At 36.6% G+C, this 22,392-nt stretch overlaps 1 protein-coding gene across 1 annotated transcript in view; it reads left to right on the top strand.

Moving 5' to 3' along the window:
* Window positions 1–22,392, top strand: part of ADGRV1 (adhesion G protein-coupled receptor V1) — a 336,348-nt gene that overhangs the window by 50,451 nt on the left and 263,505 nt on the right. The window contains exons 21-33 of the mRNA XM_067568750.1: window positions 434–807; window positions 3,683–3,859; window positions 6,318–6,498; window positions 7,560–7,762; window positions 9,181–9,310; window positions 11,017–11,097; window positions 12,916–13,055; window positions 13,606–14,215; window positions 15,207–15,422; window positions 16,799–17,014; window positions 18,442–18,686; window positions 20,484–20,665; window positions 21,427–22,238. Of these exons, the coding sequence (XP_067424851.1) occupies window positions 434–807; window positions 3,683–3,859; window positions 6,318–6,498; window positions 7,560–7,762; window positions 9,181–9,310; window positions 11,017–11,097; window positions 12,916–13,055; window positions 13,606–14,215; window positions 15,207–15,422; window positions 16,799–17,014; window positions 18,442–18,686; window positions 20,484–20,665; window positions 21,427–22,238 (3,567 nt within the window). The remainder of the gene's footprint in view (window positions 1–433; window positions 808–3,682; window positions 3,860–6,317; window positions 6,499–7,559; window positions 7,763–9,180; window positions 9,311–11,016; window positions 11,098–12,915; window positions 13,056–13,605; window positions 14,216–15,206; window positions 15,423–16,798; window positions 17,015–18,441; window positions 18,687–20,483; window positions 20,666–21,426; window positions 22,239–22,392) is intronic.

Here is a 22,392-nt window from a genome sequence, read left to right as displayed (position 1 = left end):
TCAGATATTTGGGATGATCTGTACAGTTACTTGTAATATCAAATGCTGTACCATTCTATGGTTCTCCAGGGGTTTGATCCATCTCTGTCTTTCTCCTCCTCTTGCATTCAACATTATTATCTATTCTCTAGTTTCATAGTATTAGCACTCATGACTTATTTACTTATCTTTACCTGGCTTGGCTCATCTTCTAAACATTCTGGTCCCTAGATGTCTTTTGGGGAAAATATATCAAGATGATATCTATACCATTCAATGAAAGCTTGTGGTTTTATGTGTGGAAGCTCAGCAATGGTACAACATTTTAATTATTTATGAGACTTTAAGAATTAATAAGCCAAGAGAAGACCACCAGGACAGCTTTTCAGTTACACACTTCTATTATTTCAGGGCAAAAGTATCAAAGTAGTATAAATGTTCATTTCTCTTTCAGGTCTAGGAATAGTGAGAATTGGTGCAGGGATGAATGGCAGCTGCAGGTACACAGGATTGATGCAGGATGTGAGGCTTTATGAGCGTAAATTGTCACAAAGAGAGATCTATGAACTTCATGCCACTCCAGCAAGGACTGATGTGCACCCCATCTCTGGATATTTAGAGTACCGACAAGGAGAAACTAATAAGTCATTTATAGTGTCTGCAAGAGATGATGAGGAGGAAGAAGGAGAGGAGTTATTCATACTTAAGCTTGTCTCTGTGCATGGGGGAGCTCGAATTCCACAAGAAAGCACCACAGCGAGATTAAGAGTACAAAAAAGTGACAATGCCAATGGACTGTTTGGCTTCACAGGAACATGTATTCCTGAGGTAAGATGACTATCAAAAAGATGATGGGTGAAATTCTGGGCCCAATGAAGTCAATGGCAAAGGTCCTATTGACTTCGGTGGGGCCAAGATTTCACTCTATTACTGTCAATGGCTTGGAAGCAAAATCACTTGAGTTGAAAATCCTATAGATAACATGTTTGTTATATAATACAGCACCATATCCTTTCATATTGGTCATATTGCTATATTGGATATTGGATTCATACTGCACCTGTGAATTTTTAAATAATTTAAAAAAAATCCTAAGATATTTTTGTTCTGAAAATAAATCAGCACCTATTGAGCATACTAGACATTACAGCATGAATTAGAGACTACGAAAATAACTCATTCTTCACTCATGTCTAATATCTGAGACTAAATTTGTGGTAAGTTCTCCCCTCCTCCTTCTTTCTTGGGTGGCAAGTATCCTAATGCTTTGCTTATTTCTCTACATGAAATGCAGTGTGTCAGACAGTTCGTTGCCATTAAGAAGACCAACAAGTGCCACATAGTTTTTATATATTTTTTCCTATTCTAAACATAGTATCTCAGGTATCAATATATGGTAACTATTAACAAGTGATGAGATGTTATTTTGTAAATTTTGACCACTATGTATACCTCACCCAACTTTCACGCAGCTGGAAGAGACACCATCAACTTCAATTTTTTTAAATTAGGAAAAAGATCAATTTTCTGATAGACCGCTATTAAAATGGTATTCTAAAATTCTTTAATTTTTGGAGGAAATGTTTGAAAGTTTTTTTTCTGCTGCTCTACGAAAGATGATTAGGTGTGTCTTTTCGGAAGGCCTAGAAAGTACTACAGTGTTGCCAACCCTTGCAGTTTTATGAAATCCCAGGTACTGGAGTGAAGTAAAATTTATAATTTGGATTACAAATAAGATTTTTTTTTTTTTTAAATCTCATGATTTTTGCGGGGAGAGCAAAATGGGGGGCTCACTTAGGATTTTTGAACGCTCATGGTTGGCAGTAATGCAGACATGCTTAGCCCTAACCCCCTTTCCCTTCCCTCTCTGTGTCTGTATCTATGTGCCTCTTCTCTGCCCTCTGCAGCTTGTTTCTCTTATTACTAGTAAATATCCTCCAGCAGGGCCTGGAGAAACGTATGAGTTCTGCACAGAAGAGCCATGTTATCTTGCTAAGGCATGAGGTAGGAAGTGCAATTTAGCATCTACAAAACAGTAAAATTAATTATACCAAGTGCTGTCAAATTCACAAAGTAAAAAACGTAAACAATAGGGTTTTTTCCTACAATCTCTTTCAGTTTGAGTATCTTACGGGGTTACATGCCACAATACTAAGTACAGCATTTTCAGATATAAATGTGAATTTCATTTGTCTCTCTTGTCCTGAACCTTTTGTAAATATTTGCTTTGCATCCTTTTCACCCCCATCTTACTGATAAGGTCTTCATTATTTCCTAAACACCTCTTCCCATTTGAGAACGATGAAACAATAAGATCAAACCATAGATGTATTATCCTAGATTTTTAAAGATTGGTGGTCCAGATTGCTATAACATTGCTTGCTTTGAGTAGTACAATACTCCTAGTAGTCCCATTGAATCAGGCCTTTAGCGCTGTTTCCCAAGGCTAGCTTCAAAGAATTTACCAAACAACTGAAATATTAGGTCTGTACATTATTGGTAAATTCTCATAGCAGGGAAGGACTTAGCTCATATTCTGTTGAAAATGGGGATATTAACCAGTAATTAATTTATTGAAAAGCTTTGAAATACATTTAAAAATACAACTGTTCTTATGAACATCCACTTTGTTCTAATATTTTAAGTGTTTAATACATTGGTGTTTTCACCATTTTAAATAAAATCTTTCTATTTTCAGTAGTTTGTAGAGCACAAATAAATAGGAAACTAAAAACATAATGGCTTTATGTTTGGAACTTTTATGACCTTTTTTATTACATCATCCCTTTTTGAAGTCTTTGTTCTCCAAACACATCATAATCTTCTTGGTTTGAATGAAAGCAGTTTTCAATTTGGACTTTGTTTGCTTTGTAAGTGCCTGCCGTATGCTATTATAATAGATTCCTTCAGGTCCAAGTGCCATTGATATAGTCTCATACCACAGATCATCACCCAAGCATGAAGCAAAATTAAAAATGAATTGGAAAAGTTAATTGTTCAGTACTTATTTTACATCTGTTTCAGCAGGGAAGCTATAGCTAATGATTATGTGGCAGGTACACACCATTCATTTAGAATGAGCTTATTAACCTTATGTACATATCATGTTATACATATTATATACATGTTATGTACATAAGTCATGCTCAGTATACCCTGGAAACTGCCATACAGCATACAGAATACATTACTATTATTAGTCTTAAACCTTTTCAAAAGTGAGGTTGTCTGATTAAATTATTTTCTATCGTAAGTCCATGACTATTATTGTCTATGAGAGATGTATAGTTAGTACCAATAAATATTCTCTGAAATTCTTTTATATTCGCTTCATATAAAGAATACTGTATTATAGACCACTTGATTTTTTTCACAGTTTTACCTGTATGATGATTGAAAACTTGCTTCAATCAATTTCAAGCAATTTTTCAAGTAAGAGAAATGCTTTCTGTTTAGCTTAAGTAGGGTTGCTGATTTTTGGAGAAAACCCGATCTATTTTAAAGACTAAATTGCTAAAGGAAATTAAAATTATTGTTCGTGAATATAGAATAATATTTTCCCCTAAGTTTTGAGAAAGATCTTGAATTGCAGTAACATAGGAACAATTTTCCTGAAGACCTGGTAATTTTTAAAGGCTCACTTCTGTTATATTGATTCATTTCAAACTTGTATGTTATTGTCAATCTTCTTATTTGCTTACAGACTTCTGATGAAGGTTCCACTATATCGTGTGTTGTGGAGCGTACCCGGGGAGCCCTGGACTATGTGTATATATTTTATATTATCTCTCAGATCGATTCCCCTAGCATTAATTACTCTGTTCCTGATTTTGCAAACACCAGTGGAACGATCACATTCCTTCCTTGGCAGAGATCAGAGGTAAGCCCTATCTTATTAAAGTTAATCATCTGGTTCTGTGCAAGGTTCCTGGAAAATACCTCCCCGGTGTACTTTACTGATTCTCATGCTTGGAAGTGTTTCCTTCACACAACTGTTATGGAGCTTTATTGCATCTGTCACTTCTTATGACTAAAAGCAATGTGATAGATGTATGAATGTATATGTATATCTCTGTATACACACACATAAATATATAATATCTATATGTTTACAAAAAATGAAAGTATAGGTGGACATGAACTAAAACTCTGGCTTTAAACACCTTTGAACTTGAAGGAAGTTTGGGGCCAGGTCTGAGCTTTGTGCCTCATCTCTAGATAAAAAGAGGTCAACGATTAATTTATTTAAAAAAATTAGTAGCAATCAAATCTTTGGACAGTTGCTCAGATCAAGTGTTTTGTATCTGCTATTGCTCAGTTCTGTTCCTGTGACTTTAATTGTGTATTGTAGGGTATGGTCTTTGGGGATGTTTTAGAAAGTTTATAGATTTTGTTTCTTGTGTTTGAATGCTGGAAGAATACAGTGATAAACATTGTGGGAAGTTCTACTTTCAATTTCACCCATGCAGCTTCACTGAAGTCAGTGTAAGGAACTGAGCCAAACCCATTGAAGCCAATTGAAAGAGTCTCATAGACTTTAAGGTCAGAAGGGACCATTATCATCATGTAGTCTGATCTCCTGCACAACGCAGGCCACAGAACCTCACCCATTCACTCCCGTAATAGGCCCCTAACTTATGACTGAGTTACTGAAGTCCTCAAATAATGGTTTAAAGACTTCAGGGTACAGAGAATCCATCAGAGAATCCACCAGCAAGTGACCCATGCCCCACGCTGCAGAGGAAGGTGAAACCCCCCCAGGGTTTCTGCCAATCTGCCCTGGAGGAAAATTCCTTCCCGACCCCAAATATGGCAACCAGCTAAACCCTGAGCATGTGGGCAAGACTCACCAGCCAGACCCAGGAAAGAATTCTTTGTAGTAACTCAGAACCCACCCAATCTAACATCCCATTATAGTCCATTGGGCATATTTACTGCTAGTAGTCAAAGATCAGCTAATTGCCAAATTGGACTGTTACATCATATCATTCCATTCTTTAGTGGGGCTTTGGTTCTGTAATCAAGGGTAGAATTTGGACAAAGGGTTGTAATATCTGAAAAAAATGGGACACTCTAAATCTTTGTTCATTCCATTTTTATTCACTGTTGAGGCATATTATTGTTTGTATACTGTAGTATATATACAACAACATGCAGTTACTGTGTAGGTGTCTCTATTGTATTGGTGTATTACTTTTGTGTGTCTGTTGTGTTAGTGGTGTGAGCTGCAATCCAAAATGCCAGGTTGTTGCAGCAACTTTGTTTTACTTGTAATCTGAATTGGATTTAAATTGAGCTAGAAGAGACAAGATGATAATCCATTAATCACCATGTCTAATCAGAAAGAGATTCTTTGAAATGTTGGAATCTGTCAGGCATATAATTTCACTGTGCACAAACTAATATTTTTAAATATCAGAACAAAGCTATTTGCTTGGTTATGTTTGTTTTTAATCTGTTTTACAATAAAAAGGAATGTCAAAAAATTGTAAAACATACTAATGATAAATTTTGTTCCCAAAATATCACTTTTACAAGTTAGTTTTTAAAAATTAAATTACAAAACCTCATCACATAGTGGCATAGGTTTTGCCTCTTATAATGTACATTTTTATGCACTGGGTGCTCAGGTTTCTAGTAAAGGATTCAGAACTATACTCTGCTGTAGCATCTTAAATGTACTGAATGTGATGTTTTTTTCCATCTAATATTGTGCTCATAAACATATAATATCAGCTGATGTAGGTATTTTGTGCAAAAGAATTAGGATTCAAAACACAACCAAACTCATATTCCACTTCTGGAACCACAAAATACTAAGGCCATAAAAGTATATGTAGATAGAAACCAACCTCTAGTGATCTTTTTAAATAATTAAATCCTATATAGCTCATCTGATTTGATTGATTGATTGACAAGTGTTGCACAAAGTGTAAAATATGGGTAACTTTTTCAAAAATGCCTAAGTGGAAGTTGGCATCTAAATACTTCTAAAATTTTGGCCCTAAATTCCCAAGTCATTTTTGAAAATGGGATTTAGGCTACCAAGTCAGCTGGGCACTTAAAAAAATGGTTTCCAATATTATTTCGGAGAGGCAAGTATCTTTTGTGTTTGCAGTTAATAGTTTTACTATAAAATATTAGGCTGATTTATCTAAAAGTCAAAAATGCTGCATACATCTTTTTTAAAACTACATGGCAGATATAACTAAATAACAAATAAGCATTCAGTGCTATTTGAATAACAGTTACTAAAAATCTCATTGTGATGCAGTTTTTCACTTTTTTGTTATGCTATTATATTTCTTTAATTTCTCTGTGGATTCTTCCTTCTGTAGGTCTTAAACTTGCATGTTCTTGATGATGACATTCCTGAGCTTAATGAATATTTCCGTGTAACATTAGTGTCTGCAGTTTCTGGAGATGGAAAACTAGGTTCAACTCCAACCAGTGGAGCAAGCATAGATCCAGAGAAGGAAACTACAGATATCAGCATCAAAGCTAGTGACCATCCCTATGGTAACAGTGATAGAAATAGCATTTTTGTTTTAGATAGTTTTGTTGGCTTTAATCTCAGCAGAAGAAGAAGTTGCTCAACCTTGACAGCTGAGGAAGCAGTACGCCTTTGTCAAGTTTGTTACTTATCAAAACAATAATTCATGTACCCAACTGAATGTTTTAAACATTACTCCATATCCAGCCCCCTGGAACATGGAACCTTACAGCTGCCCTTGACTGGCAACTGAGGATTCCTTTGGGTGAGCATAGTTTTTTCTATGTAAAACCATGTCAGCTCTCTCTAATATAGGGAATGTGGCCAGAGCACACCCTATTGCAGTGAGCCTCACTATAGAAGCTGATCCAAATTAGAGCAGTATTTGAGCTGTTCTGAGTAGCATCAAGGCCAGTTTAGCTTCTTGCCAGCCCGGAGCTGGACAGAAAGAAGGTGGATTAGTCACTTTTGCCTCACCTCTTCTGAAATCCTGAACAACTGAGAATTCAGCCTGATACTTGTACATATAAAATTATAAAGTTGTATTCATCAAGTGAAGTTAGCAGTGCTCAAAAGAATAGTGACTATTAAGCAAGTGGATTGATGATAAAAGCCTTGCTCAGAAATGTCCATATTTTTAGAGTACCTTGAAGGACTGAATAATTGTTTTGCTAGTACATAAATAGAACAGTGCATTAGTTTGTTTGTTGAGGTGAATGCCTGAGCAAGCTAGCTGTTTCTGAAAAAAAAATTGTTAAATCAAACCAACTTGTGATATACAACCAAATAACCAAACTTGTGATATACAATGCTTCTCCTGGGATGAGCTGAATGCATTCTGTTGCCCTTGAAGTGCAGGTGCTTTGTGAAGACTCACTTGGGTATATTGTTTACTCATGTTAATGGGAGATAAGGGTACACAGCACTTCCTGGGAGATGCTTAAAATTGCATGATTGGAGCGCATGTTTGTACTCAGATGTTTAATTTTAGACCCTGCCTAATAATGTTAAATGTCTTACAACAAATTATAGAAGAGTTTTTCTAGGTGTGGTAAAAGTGTAAATTGTTGTTTCTTTCATCTCTCAGGTTTGCTGCAGTTCTCTGTGGGGCTTCCTCCTAGGCCCAGTGATAAAATGATTCTCCCAGCAACCACAGAGCCCCATATTACTGTTAAGGAGGAAATTGGACACATCAGGCTACTGGTAGTTCGTGCACAGGGTCTCCTTGGAAATGTTATGGTTCAATACAAAACAGTGTCACTGACAGCATTCAGTCCTGAAGACTATCAGGTATGTGGAACAGACTGAAAAATAAATTATGCTTATCTGCAAATTTAGTTAGACTTGTGTGTCTCATGTATTAGAGTTTTCTTTCCATTCGTTCTTGGGTTTTTTTAATATTCATAAAGTCATATTAAACAAATCACTTCACAGTTCTCCTACTGATCACACTCGTGAGCATGGTGAATGTTCGAGTTAGAACATGTTTTGTACAAAAACAACAACAAATATTCCAGTGTCGTCATGTGATCATTCGATTCTTTCTGTAATTGCAGCTTAGATTTTCCTAGAATTTTTGGCAAACTCTTTAATTTTAAGACTTCTCTTGTCTTGGGTAGATGTTGGTTATTGTTGTAGTATAGAGGCTAAGATAATTTACCTCCAGGATGCTCCCAACTCCTGCTGCCAGGAGTGACAATTTGAGTTTAACATACATTTGAGTTACCCTAATGGAGCAGACTAAAGTGATATATGCTAATCTTTGGGTGTCACTCTAAGATCTGATTAATTAAAGAGATGCAAGCCTGGGAGGGAGTGCACTCTTGTACATATTCAGTGGAGGCATACAAACCCACTGATGCTCACATACAGGTTTGCTCTGCATTTACACTAGAACTGTCATTCGATAGCCTGATAGTTAGGGCATTCACTTAGGAGGTGGGAGACCCAAGTTCAAGTTCCCAATCCAATGAGTGTTTAATTATTTATAAAAAGTAGAACAGCTCCAATAGGTGAGATTAAGAAAGACCTATCCCATAATATCCCAGAGTCCAGTGGCTAGGGCATTCTTCTGAAATGTGGGAGATCTAAGTTCAAATCCCTTCTCCACAACAGAGGGATTGAACCCAGATCTTCCACCTCCCATGAGTGTGTCCCAATCAGAAGGCCAAAAGTTATAAGGAAGGCAGTACTACTACCTCTTTCTCTTCCATGAGCTGTTTTGTGAATCTAGTCCTCCTTTGCTTTTCTTAAAATGCTTGAAATTGAAATGAAAAATTTTGAGTCATATTGGAACAAAACTTTTCATTTCAACACTTCTGAAACATTCAATTTTGTGGTTTGGTTGAAACAATCTGGATACAAATGTGCAGATAGTTTCAGGTCAACTGAAATTGCATTTTGCCCAACTCTAGTTCACACAGATAAGTGTGCCTATGTGAAAACCCAATTTACATGAATATGTCTGAATTTACTTGCCTACATTGAATACACACGGAAGTGCATTTAGTCCTCACAACTTTGAATTTTGAGTCAAACTCTCTTATAATGAAGGTGCAAGAGAATTTTGAGTAGCTTAAGATGCAGACAGAGAGAAAAAAATATTTGGTTGTATAAATAGTAATTTTTTCCAGTAGCAGAATGGAAGTGTCTTTTTGCCACATTGAATAGACTTAAACAAAAGCGTAAAGAATATTTTAATATTTCAGAGTATTGCAGGCACCTTGGAATTTCAGCCAGGAGAAAGATACAAGTATATTACTGTTAACATCACAGATAATTCTATCCCTGAACTGGAAAAAGCTTTTCAAGTTGAGCTACTGAACCCAGAGGGAGGAGGTAAGTTTCATACATCAGCTCTTTGCCTACAAATGCACAACCTATTTTAGTTACGGAGGGCTTATAATACTTAGATCCTGCTAAGAAAGTTAATCTTATGTGGTTGGAATTTTTTTTCAAAAAGAGAGACTTCGCTCTAATTCTCTTTAGTAAATCTTGAGTTAACTCATTAATTATTGCAGAAAACAGCCATGCATCAGAGGAACTTGGACTGGGTGAATGGTGTTAAATAACTGGATTATTGCTGTACATTGTCACCTATATAACTGCTTTTTTATTTTCTTTTAGTATTGCTTTTTGCTTGATGATGAGAATTAGAATTATTAAAAAAAAAACAAAAAAAAACCATTAACAGATACCTGTAAATTCATCTATCTCAGTTCAACAATTTAAAAAATACATTTAAAATAATTAATGTTAAAAGACAAAGGAATCCCTTCTGTCACCTAATTAAAGGTAGAGAAATTACACAAGAGATTAATCTGGCCCATAGTTTATTCAAATTAGTTATAGCAGTAAAAGGCTACATGGTGGGCTTAAGGGGCTCTGCTGCTGGAGCCACTTGATGGGCAATTGCTTGATAAACTGAAGGATCTGTGAGAAGCTTAAGGAAACTTGTGCCAGAAGGTGCTTGCCCAAATTAGCTCCAAATTCCTGTGCTCCCTCCATCTGACCATCCACAGACCTCCATTTCTGACGCATCTTTGCTTTCTAGAGATGGTGCTTGAGGAGTGGAGGAGTTTAGACTAAAGCTGGTATGAAAAATAATGACTTTTCACTGAAAAATCAAAAACTGTGATAACTTCAGCCAAAACCCAAAAATATTTATTCAAAATGCTGTTGCAGTGATTTATGGGGGTTGTAGTTTGGATGCCTTTATGCTCTCATTTTGTTCTATGAAGAAAGCTCCCTGTATGAACCTAAACCTCCCATGATGCACCATGAAAAAACTCTAGCCAACAACCAAATTTCTTTTATCAAAAAAGTTTTTTCAGAAGATTTTCAGCTAACCTTAATTTAGAGCTTCAGTAGTGCCTTCTAGTACAAACCCCTTTGTTCTCCCTCCAATATTTCTGAATGCATGCATCCAAAATCACCACCACCCCAAAAAAACTGTATAGCTACTGAAGAACTTCCTGCACAATTCCTTAACTTTCTGAAGAAAATCTCCATAGATTTGCCCCTAAATTCTCCCTCACTTTTGTCCCTTTGTTTACAGCACAAAAATACTCTCTGAAGAAACAGTAGCAACTAGTCAGTCATGTACTCATTTCATTCTATCCATTTTTAATTTTACTTCTCAGCTCCCAACTATAGACCTACACCACACTTTGTATAATTCCTTTTTGTTTATAGCTTGAAGTCCTGTCTTACAGACTTCCTTCATGTTCTACCAACTAAAACACTATGCACCATTGCACAGTAGCTCTTATCAAGTGTCAAACCCCTAATGGCTAATTGTCAAAATTGATTTCCTCATAATTACCTTCCATTTGATCATTTAAAATAAATAAAATGAATGTGTTCTGTATGCTGTTTCTGGCTTTGATCAGAGAATATGTATGTTTTCAAAGCCAAATTGGATGCCTTGCAAGAATATTCCCCTATTTTTCCCTTTTGTCCAAAAATGTTTTAAGTGCTATCTGTCTTCTCTGTGTTATAAATGTATATATGTGTATTGTGTGTCTGTGTGTGTCCTCTTGAAGTTGCTGAACTCTTTAGAAATGATGGCAGTGGTAGTGGTGACGGGGAGCTGGAGTTCTTCCTTCCTGCTGTCCATCAACATGGTAAGCATCATGGTCTATTCCTTACCTTTTAATTGATTACTAAAATTTCTCACCTTAGCCCTGTGATTTTTTTTTACTATTGATTCATTTGGATTGGTTATGACTGAATTCTCTGTCACTCTCCCTCTCTGTGCATTTAAATATAAACTGAATTTCAGTGACAATCAATGTAATTATTTATTCTGTAGAAAGTAGGAGCTTCTATATAGTTAAAACCCTTTGTTCTGTTCCTTTATAAATTTGACTTGGAAAATTGGTTTGGCTGAACGTTGCTCTAATATTGCATTTGCTCTAACAAGCAAAATATGAAGAAAATCTGTTAAGTTGAAGATAATTAAAAAATTACCCTGATTTGATATTTTGACTCTTGCCTGGCATGACTTATGTTCAAACTTTACAAAAAAGAAATAATTTGAACCACAAAATGAAACCAAGCTAGCATACATGTGTATGTATGTCTGCATTGCCTGGTTCTGGCCAGAAGCAGAAGCGTAGAAATATAGTAAACAAAGTAGGGTCTCTTCTTGGAGAATTTCCAGCCTGACTACTAGAAGCTGAAATAGCCAGAAATCTTGGGAGCCAAATGTTCAAACCACTTTAGTCATCTCTGGTTTTGAATCCCCCTCACCCCCAAATACAGATACATTGAAATAAGTGTGTGTGTGTGTGTGTGTGTGTGTGTGTGTTTTGTTTCACATTTAATGAGGCACCCTGTTGTACTTAGGATTTATTTTCTCATCCTTGCTGTGAAAGCATTTCTCAGATGCTCTGAGTACTGGCTTTGTATAGGATCAGAATTCTGTTTCTTCCCCCTTCTTTCCCAAATCCCTCTGTGATGACACCTTCCCTTTAAGTCTTTACTACTTGCACTCTGTTATTGCTTCAGAACCCTGCTCCCTCAGTTCTCAGTCACACTTGTCCCTTTCTCCCTCAGGATAGGCTTTATCGTTTACTGCAGCGTTCCATCAGAACGGGTTGCCAGCACTGCAGTATTGAAACTAGAGATAATTCCATATTGACGTATGGGTTTTTTTTAACTATCACTTTTTAAACATTCCTATTCAAGCCAATAAAGGAATGATTTTTAAAAGTATGCAACCATTGTTATGCATACAATTGCATGTTTAACTTGCACATGCAACTTCCATAGTTGGCCATGCACATTGGGTCATTAGTGCACACCCATGTCCAGTTAGATGTAAAAATGTCCTTTTGCATGTTTAGATCTGAGTTCTGTGCACAATTGTCAGAACTGTTCATGCAAGTTAGCTGTGTGATTTTATGCATACAGTTTTGCAACTGGGTCCTAATAGTCTCCTATAATTTTAGAACCAGAATACTATCTTCATAAAATTTGTTGTCCAGAAAATAGAAAGAAGGTCTTTGTGAGTATGCACATGAAAACATCATGAAATATTTTCAAAGATGACTAGGCGATTTAGACACAACTCCATTAATTTAGTGAGTTTTGTGTCTAAATCCCCTAATTGACTGAAAAATCTCATTCTTTGCCTTTATAATTGGAAAAAAGTAAGACTGACTAAAACAAATGTGTTATCAAATCCAGGTTTAATTGCATTGAATTTTGTAATGCATATCCATTAATCTGGATTTGTTAATGGAAGGAGACATAAACCTGAGCAAACTCTTCTGTGAGCATAAACGACTTAGGTACAGAGTTTACCTCCAATTAGGAATCCTTCAAGCAGAAAATATTCTATTCATTGTTCCCATAGTAAACTTCTTTTGGCTTTTGCTTTGGTGTAACTGAAGATAGTGGAAAAACTAATTCAGTTTTGTTGGAATTTGTACCTACAGCCAGCCTGGGAATAGCATCCCACATCACAGTGACCATCGATGCCTCTGATGATGCTCATGGTGTGTTTGAGTTCAGCACTGAGTCGCTTTCAGTCAATGGGACAGAACCTGAAGATGGAGAGAGTGTAATTGTGATGCAGGTCACTACACTTTGCTGTTCATCTGTTGCTACACAATCCTCTTCTGTTGTTTCTTTCATTAAGGTTTCTGTGATCCTTTATCACAGGGTTGTGGACTTGTAACTTGAACAAACCATACATCCTTTTCACAATGCTCAGTTAATAGATTACTGGCTCTGATTTATAAAGTCAAATTTATAATCCAACAAGTTTAATGTAATGTAATAATCCAAGTGCAGTGGAATAAATTGATATCAGTTAACAGATATTTTAAAAATAAAATTTCATCTAACCACTTAAATCGCTTATTAAAGAAACAGAATTGTTGATGGTACAAATTAATTTCTTACATAAATATTAAAAGAGAGAGTGACAAATACAGAAAATGGGAATACATCCTAGTGGAGGCAGTAATGGTTGTGGATTTGCAATACGTGTTCACATTTAACCCATCATGTTACAGTTTTGCAACTCTTTCAATAGACTGAGAATGCGATTTTGTGTCAGAAATATCCTTTTTCCTCCCTTTTAGAGTACAAAAATATTTACATTTTCATATTTTGCCCTTTAGGTTGTCAGAAATCAGGGGGCCTTGTCCCGTGTCACTTTGCACTGGATCATAGTTTGTGATCCAACGGAAGATCTGATTTCTACCTATGGCAATGTGACTTTTGACATAGGGCAAAGAAGAGCAAATATAACAGTGCAAGTCTCACCTGATGAGTATCCTGAACTGGATAAGATGTTTTCTGTTTTAATCATCAATGTTTCGAGTGGTCATCTTGGAATTCATACTAATGCTACATTAACAGTTCTAGCTAATGATGATCCATATGGACTTTTCATCTTTTCTGAGAAAACCAGACCAATCAAAGTTGAGGAAGAAACCAAAAACATCACCCTAACAATAGTACGATTAAATGGTCTCTTGGGTACAGTCATGGTAACATACAGAACCCTGGGCGATGATGAAAAGTCACCCTATCTGAAATCAAATGTTGCCAGAGCAACACAGGGAAGAGACTATATACCCATTTCTGGATCTGTGATCTTCAGAGTCAATAAAAGTGAGGCTAGCATAACTCTTCCTATTTTGGATGATAAGGATCCAGAGAGGTCAGAATCTGTGTTTGTGGAACTACTCAGTATTGCTTTGCTGGAAAGTGTACAGGATAGACCAAGTAAGTGCTTTAGACACTAACTGCATGCATTTTAGAGACTCGGTAACCTTACTGCAGTAAAATTTAACAGATAAAATTATAGATTGCTTTCCTACTCCAAAATGTATTTGTTTAAGAGATCTCTGTGTTCTGTTTGGTGTTCTGGCTGTGAATTATCTTAAAATATTCCTATGTCAGGATGTCATTGAAAATAACATGATTGTATTTCTTGTTCCTTTTGTATTATTTTAACTGAGGCCTCTCTGGCCATGTAAATTACAAGGTTAGCTGTGTGTACTAGGATCTGTGATCAATCTGATTATTCTTGAGAACCATAGCATTGTGAAATGACTGATTAGAGATTATATTGCATACTGTTCTTATACTTCGCTACTTCATAAAAATGTGCATGTTTCTTTTTAATAGAGAAAATGCATGCTGATCAGCCATTATTTGGGAGACTGTAGACTGATTTACACTTCAGAGTTCCCAACCTTGTCTAATTAACTCTCCTGCTCATTCTTGATAATCAGGGAAGCTTCAAATGTATCTCTGTGAGGAGAGTGAACTGTCATGTATATTTTTATCATAGGAACCACAGAAATAATACTCTAATTGAGACTGTAATGTGATTGCTACTGACCCTATAAAGAAATGAATGAATAACTAATGATTTGGCACTGTCCCACCTTTTTGAGAAATAGGCTGCTCATGTATACCACTTCAGAAGATAGAAAGATAGAAGATAGAAAACTCCTGCAGCATGCTATCAAGCTGTACAGTTCTGGATTTATTGTTGTATTGTATTTTCCCATAAACCGTCTAAAAACTTTTAGTGAGGTTGTGAAGTGTACCCTCTGACCAACTATGAATATTTTCATTAAACTAGTTTTGTTGAAAACTGGTGGTAACTGATAAGATGCCATGAAACCCAATTAAGTCTCTAAGGACTCCTGCAGTTATAAGATAAGGATCCCAAACTATCTCTCACTAAGTTCCTGTTGTATTTCAGTCATGAATTCTCCTCGCCTTGGACCCAAGGGTGATACAGTAGCTCATATAATTATCAATGCCAATGATGATGCTTTTGGAACACTTCAGCTCTCAGCAACAACTGTGAGAGTTGCTGAAAACTACATTGGACCAATCATCAATGTGACCAGAACTGGGGGAATTTTTGCAGATGTTTCTGTGAAGTTTAAAGCTGTGCCAATAACTGCAACAGCTGGTAAGAAAAGAGAATTGTAAAAATACACATACTGTGTCAAGGCTGGAATCAAATATATACAATGTACACTCTAGCAAGGAACATCAACAGGTGTAATGAGAAGTTTACTGGTTTGGCTTAGTACTAAAGAACATAGGTCTTGTGTTGTATGCCAGCAGAAATAAATAAAATTTTAGTTAATAGCAATTATTAAAGAAATATTAAAGGATATATGATTTACATGACTGTCAGTAATACACATCTGCTTTATGAAAGAGGCATTGTCATCTTAGAGTAGAGCCAAATTAAATAAATGTGTTAAAATAGTTTCATGATTAAGATCCACTTCCCATTTTTATATATATATATCTCCACATTTTCCTATTTTAAAAAACATATATGTCTCTCCTGATGTTGTCTGAAAAATCCACATAGACAATGGAAACGTTTTAACTTGGACCTTAATCTTGCAAACATTTATGCACAAGAATAATCCCATTAAACAAAGAAAACAAGACAAACAAAGTGAAACATTAGAGAAAATGTTCTCTTTACTCTCTTTCAGCTACAGTATCTCTGGTGTTACCTGTAACAATAATAAGGAAAATAATTCCATCCAGATGTCTGATTTTTAAGTTGATTGTCACCTTTTATGCAAACATTACTGTTACGTTATTGCTAAGAACTTGTTTTCACTTCAGTATTAGCTCAAGCTATAACTTGAGTGTTGCCCCTGATTTGAGGTCCACACACACAAGTCTCTAACTCAAGTGAAATGTCACTTTAAATTTGAGTTAGATGATCCAGAGTTGGGGATGTGGGGTGAGGGAGGACCAAAGTGCTGCTGAAGCATGATAATGCAGTGGGGAATGGGGATGCAGCAGCTCCAGTTACAGCAACTCATCAGATGCTAATCTAATCACTCTGCTAATCCAATCGCTGAATCAGTAGTTTGAACAGTGTGGCCACTCTGATCAAGCAAATGGTTGTAATCCGTTATCTAACTCCACTTGGAAAAAGGTGCTTCTGATCACCAGTGCCACCTGGAACTCCAAGAGCAACTGGGAATACAAACACAACCCCAAACTGGAAACCATTTTGATAGAGTGGGCATATCCCATTCAACAGTGGAGTTCGACAACACCAGCCGTTCCCTCCAAATGCTTCCCCCATTTACCAGTATAATCTCTACCTTGTCCAAACTGAGCCTCAACCATTTCTGTGCTGTCCAAGCTGCAGACTCCACCAGATGCTAGAAAAGCAAAGTTACTGCATTGTTTGGGTTGGGAGAAAAAGGACTTTCCTTGTCGCTGTGTGCAACCAAGGTAAAATAACAGCATTTAGGACTTGTGTTTAAAACATTTCCTGAAGTAACAGCATAGTTTTTCTCTGCACAGGTGAAGACTACAGTGTAGCCTCATCAGATGTTGTCTTACTAGAAGGGGAAACCAGTAAAGCTGTGCCAATTTATATCATTAATGATATCAACCCTGAGGTTGAAGAAACCTTTCATGTGCAGCTGCTGAATCAGACAACAGGAGGAGCCTTGCTTGGAGCATTGACTCAAGCAGTCATTACCATTGAGAGCTCTGATGACCCATTTGGATCTTTTGGTAAACTGGACCAATTTGAATGTTTCTATTCTCCTCTTTAACACACCTGTTTAGACATATATCATGGATATACTGTATCTGCCAGGATGTGCCATGGTTCTCTCCTAGCTGAGCCATCACTGTGTATTGTGAGAAATACAGTCTGGCCAGGGAACCAGGCCCTGAGGAGAGAATGGGTGCAGGAGGCACCCTAATTACAGCTCCCATGAAGCATCATGAGGCTTAGTTGAACGCTGTTCAATGTTGAACCAAGCCCAAGTGAAATGTTTCATTAAATGAGACTGTTTTGATATAAGCTAATGGAAATTTTTGAAATTCTTTGGAAAAACTTTGATATTTCTAGTTTTTATCCCTTTTGGGACAAAAGCAAATGTCCAGAATTTCCAGCATGTTAGAAATCCTGAATTTTTTGATCAGCACACCTGACTACAAACCTGGGATGGATTTAAACCAGTGACCTAGGAGTGAAAACTCTGTGTGCCAGCACTAATCCTTTAAGCCTTCCAGTCTCCTGTGTTACTAAATAGTAAACCAGTATCATGTTTAAACCAACTGGCAGTTGAAAAACTCATATGCAGTGGAAGTTACAATTTTTTGTGGAATTTTTTCCCACCTGCACCTGCTACCTTGAGAATAGAACTGATTTCAATTTTTCCCACACAATTTCCCCCTCGGTTTCGCAGAGTAATTTTCATTCTTCAGGTTTTGAAAATGAACAATTTTTATGCTCATTTGAAATTTTTAATGAAAATTTGTATTTAAAATTTTTGCTACAAAAATATTCATTTTTTGATTTTTCCTTGTGTTTTGCCTTTTTCCTGTTTCCCCCTTCTCTCTCTTTGTTTTTTGTTTCCATTTTGTAACTGCAAGAGAGGAAAAGAAAAATGGTGATCTAAAATAATGAAAAATGGCTAAAATTTTTGTTCTCCGTTTTGTTTTTGTTTTTTGTTTTTAAAAAGGATATTGTAAAAACCCCAATTTTTGAGAAAAATCTGTGATTTGAGAAAAAACATTTTTGAGACAACATTTTTTGGTGTGAAATATTTAGATTGGGTCTTTCTGAGTGCTGTTTCTGTTGCTCTTCTGGGGAAGGTGTTCAAAAGTGGCTCTTAGTGTCCCTCTCTTCCAGTTCTTAGCAAACAATACTCTGTAGTGAAAGTTTCCTGGTCCTGGGTGGGAGTTTACCCATCACCTACCTGAACAATATATAGACAAAGCTAGTAGATTTAGCACCTCAATTTCACAAACACCAATTAGTCTTATATCACATAAAATACATTTAAAAGCAGTTTAATTCTGCAAAGTGTGTATATATACTGCAAGTGGTTTCAGTAAAATGAACAAACATTTTTACTGTGGAATTTGTTTGACTCTTTAAGCCTCAGTATTAGCGATGAGGATATAAGTCTCTCTACCATGTTCTTCAGTTTTTCAGGTCAATGAACTCACTGTGGAAGAGCCAGAGTTCAATTCGGTGGTGGTAAACTTGCCAATACTCCGCAATGCTGGGACACTCGGTAATGTTACCATTCAGTGGGTTGCCAGCATTAATGGACAGCTTGCTGCTGGTGACTTGCGTGTTGTCTCAGGTAATGTTACCTTTGCCCCTGGGGAAGCAATTCAGATGCTGTTGTTAGAGATCCTGGCTGATGATGATCCAGAAATCCAAGAGGTGAGTTGAACATCTTACACACTACACTCTCTGATATGACATTGTCCAGAAATTTTTATCATCTCTGTTTGATATAGTGATGGGTTAGAAACAGAGATTTTATTCAAACAAAGGGAAATCAAGCTGAAAACACTGTTCTGGAAAATAATAAAACAATTTTCAGATACACTAATTAGTATTTGTTCTTTGAGCCTAGTTACTGATAGTCTTCTTCTATAAGATTCAACAGAATTTCAAACATATCGTTGAATAAATCAGAATATCCAAGCAATGTAATCTTTTTCTTAGGTTTGGTTTATTAATGATAGATGCATTGTATCTGATTTACTATCTAGCTTAACATTGTAGAATTATATTGCAATGTGTATGGGAAATAAAACTAAACAACTAAACATAATGGGTGAATTGCAGTGGTTAAATCCAACCAATGGGAAAGCAAAACTGAAGTCAGTGGTGTCGCACCAGTTTACACCAGAGCTGAATATAGACCTTTATATAACTTACAGAAAGATAGTGCTGGGGCAGTGGTGGGAGAGAACTTATCACAGTATAATCAAACATGTTACTAAAAATTGTACAGTGTAGCAAGAGGGAAAGAGCTTTCAAATTTAACTATGGACCTTTTTTGAGTAATTTACATTTCATTTCTGACAGTTTTGAAAGTTTCCTATTTTGTGATAAATTTGAGATCTTCTGAACTATCCTGGTAATGAGCATAAGTAATATAGTATTTCATCATTTTTTTTAAAATAAAGGAATGAAAATAAATCTGAGGCTAAAGAGAGGTTTCTGTTTGGTTCGGTTTACCCCATCATCATGTTAAAATAAATGATGAACCTTATTAAAACGAGTTCTCTCTGCACTCTGTGACAGCTTAGACTCTTTCAGAGTATCTTCCCTCTTTTTAATTAATAGTTCTAGGGCTTTTTGTGCTTATGGAACTTTTTGCATGCAAAAAACCCCACATGTAAGTTCTAACCGACCGTGCGTATTCAGACTATGTCAAAAGGGGTATTACAGTAGAGACTTGTCACTTGTGTGGATCTTGTTTTACAGGTAGTTATGGTTATTGTACAGAATATTTAGCAATTACCTGCAGTGCTAGAGAATGCCAGTTTTATAATGGGAACTGTTAGATTTCAGTGTGTGAGGAGGCAGTTCCACTGCAACATTAGTATGAATTTTGGTTATGGGTAAGGAGTATGTCCATGACATTTGTACTTCTTAGCAGCAGTAGGGAGGAATAAATCTTCACTGTATCTTAAGCAGTGTGTGTTGTGTTTCAGGCAAAATATCTTCTCATGTCCCTTGATAATATACTTATGGCACCCACCTTCTGTAGTTATAGCTATGCTATCTATGATACCATGTATAGTAATAACTCTAACTTTTAGTTTTTTCACTTACTATGCTGGAATGACTAGGGAGAAGCCAACAGACTTCCAAAAATGGTATTCCCCAAACTTTAATGGGGGTAGATAGGAATATAGAAACATGATTCAAATTGATTCAGTGACAACTGAAGCTGCACAACACACTGCTCATCCAGAAAACTTCTGTGTTAGTCTTTTAATGTGTATTGTTCTACGTTTAACACTTAGCACTTACACATCCCTTTAAATCAAAACACTTTAGAAACATGAAGGGCTGTATCATGAATCCCTTGGTGTTATTGATGAGCAGTTCCCACTGAAGTCAATGGGACAATGGGAGCCAGTAGTTCAAACCAAGCCCTAACTGATTTATTTTGGCTTCACAACATAATGTTGTTAAGGAAAGTGTAACTATATTTTTTAGGTTATCCATGTGCAGTTAACTCAGGCCTCGAATGGAGGTACTATTGGGTTAGATGGTGTGGCAAATATTATAATACCTGCCAATGATAATCCTTATGGTACAGTCTACTTCCATCACGCCTTGTACCGAATTCAGGAGCCACTGGAAAGAAGTTCATTGGCAAACATAACAGTCAAGAGAAGGTTTGTTTAATGTTTGTTTTTTATGTAAGGATTCATTTCCCTGTGTCTTTACTGAGATTTCAACTCCATGGGATTTTTCTCATTTTAAATTTTGTTCTGATTTCCTTTGTGTACAGTTTACCCTATGATCCAATCAGAGTCATCTTTGCCTCCTACATTTATGCTCTTTTAGCTTAAATCAAGGATATCTCTTGATCAGAAACTTTTATAAAGAATCATTTTTTAATTTGGCTTATTAATTCCTATAAACATTTAGGGCAAGAGCATTCCCTGCTCCTAGGAGGCTAGATAGAAGGATAAAAGAGGGCAATGCTCAATGTGGCTGTGAAGAAGTTATCTACATTATGGCTCAGGCATAGGGGAGGGAGACTAGGCATTACTTCCCTGATATGACCCCCTGTGAACAACTGGGAGGAGAGCGGATAGGGCAGGACAGCACTGGCTTCTCTCTCTTGCCAGCCAGCAGAGCTAGCAGTTTGCAAGGGGAGTAATCTACATTGTTGCAGCTATGTATGATTAATCATAGTCCATGCTATAAATAATCAAAGTTGCCTTCCACACAGGGCCACAGCTAAATTATTCTAGTAGCAGCTTCAAAGAGGATGCATTTTGAATAGTGTTTAGATGATCTGAAATGGTTGAACAGTTTTGAAAATGTCTAACTTGTGTTCAGATCACTCTTAATGTAGAGACCTACAGATATAAGAAAAACTGTCTTCACTTGTTAACACAACTCTCTTATTTATCACCACACCTTTTAGTGAGGGAAGATTTGGTCAGCTGCAGGTGTTCTACAGTACTTCTGAGGTTGATGTAATAGCTCTTGCAGTAGAACAAGGCCAGGATATTCTGTCTTACTATGAATCTCCTGTGCAAGGGATTCCTGACCAGCTGTCAAGGACTAAAGTTAATGGCTCAATAGCAAGTGATCCACTACACGCCTGCGCAATTCAGTGCCTAAAAGAACAAGCATGTTTAGCCTTTACATTCTCTAGTGCCTCTGGGATTCCTTTGTGCTTTTGGCTGACATCATGGATCAGCCCAGTAACCAACAACTCAGGATTCTGGACCTACAAGAAAAATGTCACCAGTGTGTCCTCTCTTTTTGGTGGACAAGCCATTGCTGGCAGTGACTATGAATCAGTTACAAAGCAATGGGCCATAATGCTGGAAGGGGAAGAGTTTGCAAACCTCACCGTTACCATACTTCCTGACAATTTGCCAGAGTTGGATGAGAAGTTTGCTGTATCCCTTTTGAAGGTTGAACTGATGAACACCTCAGCCAGCTTAAAAAACCAGCCAATGATAGGACAGCCAAATACCTCCACAGTTGTCATAATGATGAACGGGGACGCCTTTGGAGTGTTTGTGATTTACGTTGTTAGTCCCAATGCAACAGAGAAATATCTGTATGTGGAAGTTGAAGAACATCCTCAAACCAAAGTACAGCTTATGATACATAGAAGAGAAGGCAGCCTGGGACAGGTGACAGTGGAATGGAGTGTGATTGGTGGAACAGCTACCCAAAACTTGGATTTTATAGGTGATGGTGAGATTCTGGTGTTTGCTGAAGGTGAGGCAAGGTTTACATTCATTTTCCCCCCTTTCTAAATAGAAAAAGGTAAAGGAAACAAGATAGGTAGACAGATATCCTGATTTTTAAATAATGTATTTAAAAATTTATTTACTATTTATTACTAGGCTATGCCTCTGGAATGCACTATGCT

The sequence above is a fragment of the Emydura macquarii genome, unplaced genomic scaffold (assembly GCF_026122565.2).
Source record: "Emydura macquarii macquarii isolate MOO-44397 ecotype Brisbane River unplaced genomic scaffold, CSIRO-AGI_Emac_v2 contig_2897, whole genome shotgun sequence".
NCBI classification, from domain to species: domain Eukaryota; kingdom Metazoa; phylum Chordata; order Testudines; family Chelidae; genus Emydura; species Emydura macquarii.
The sequence above is the reverse complement of the archived record's forward strand: the minus strand, read 5'-3'. Positions and strand labels throughout refer to the sequence as shown.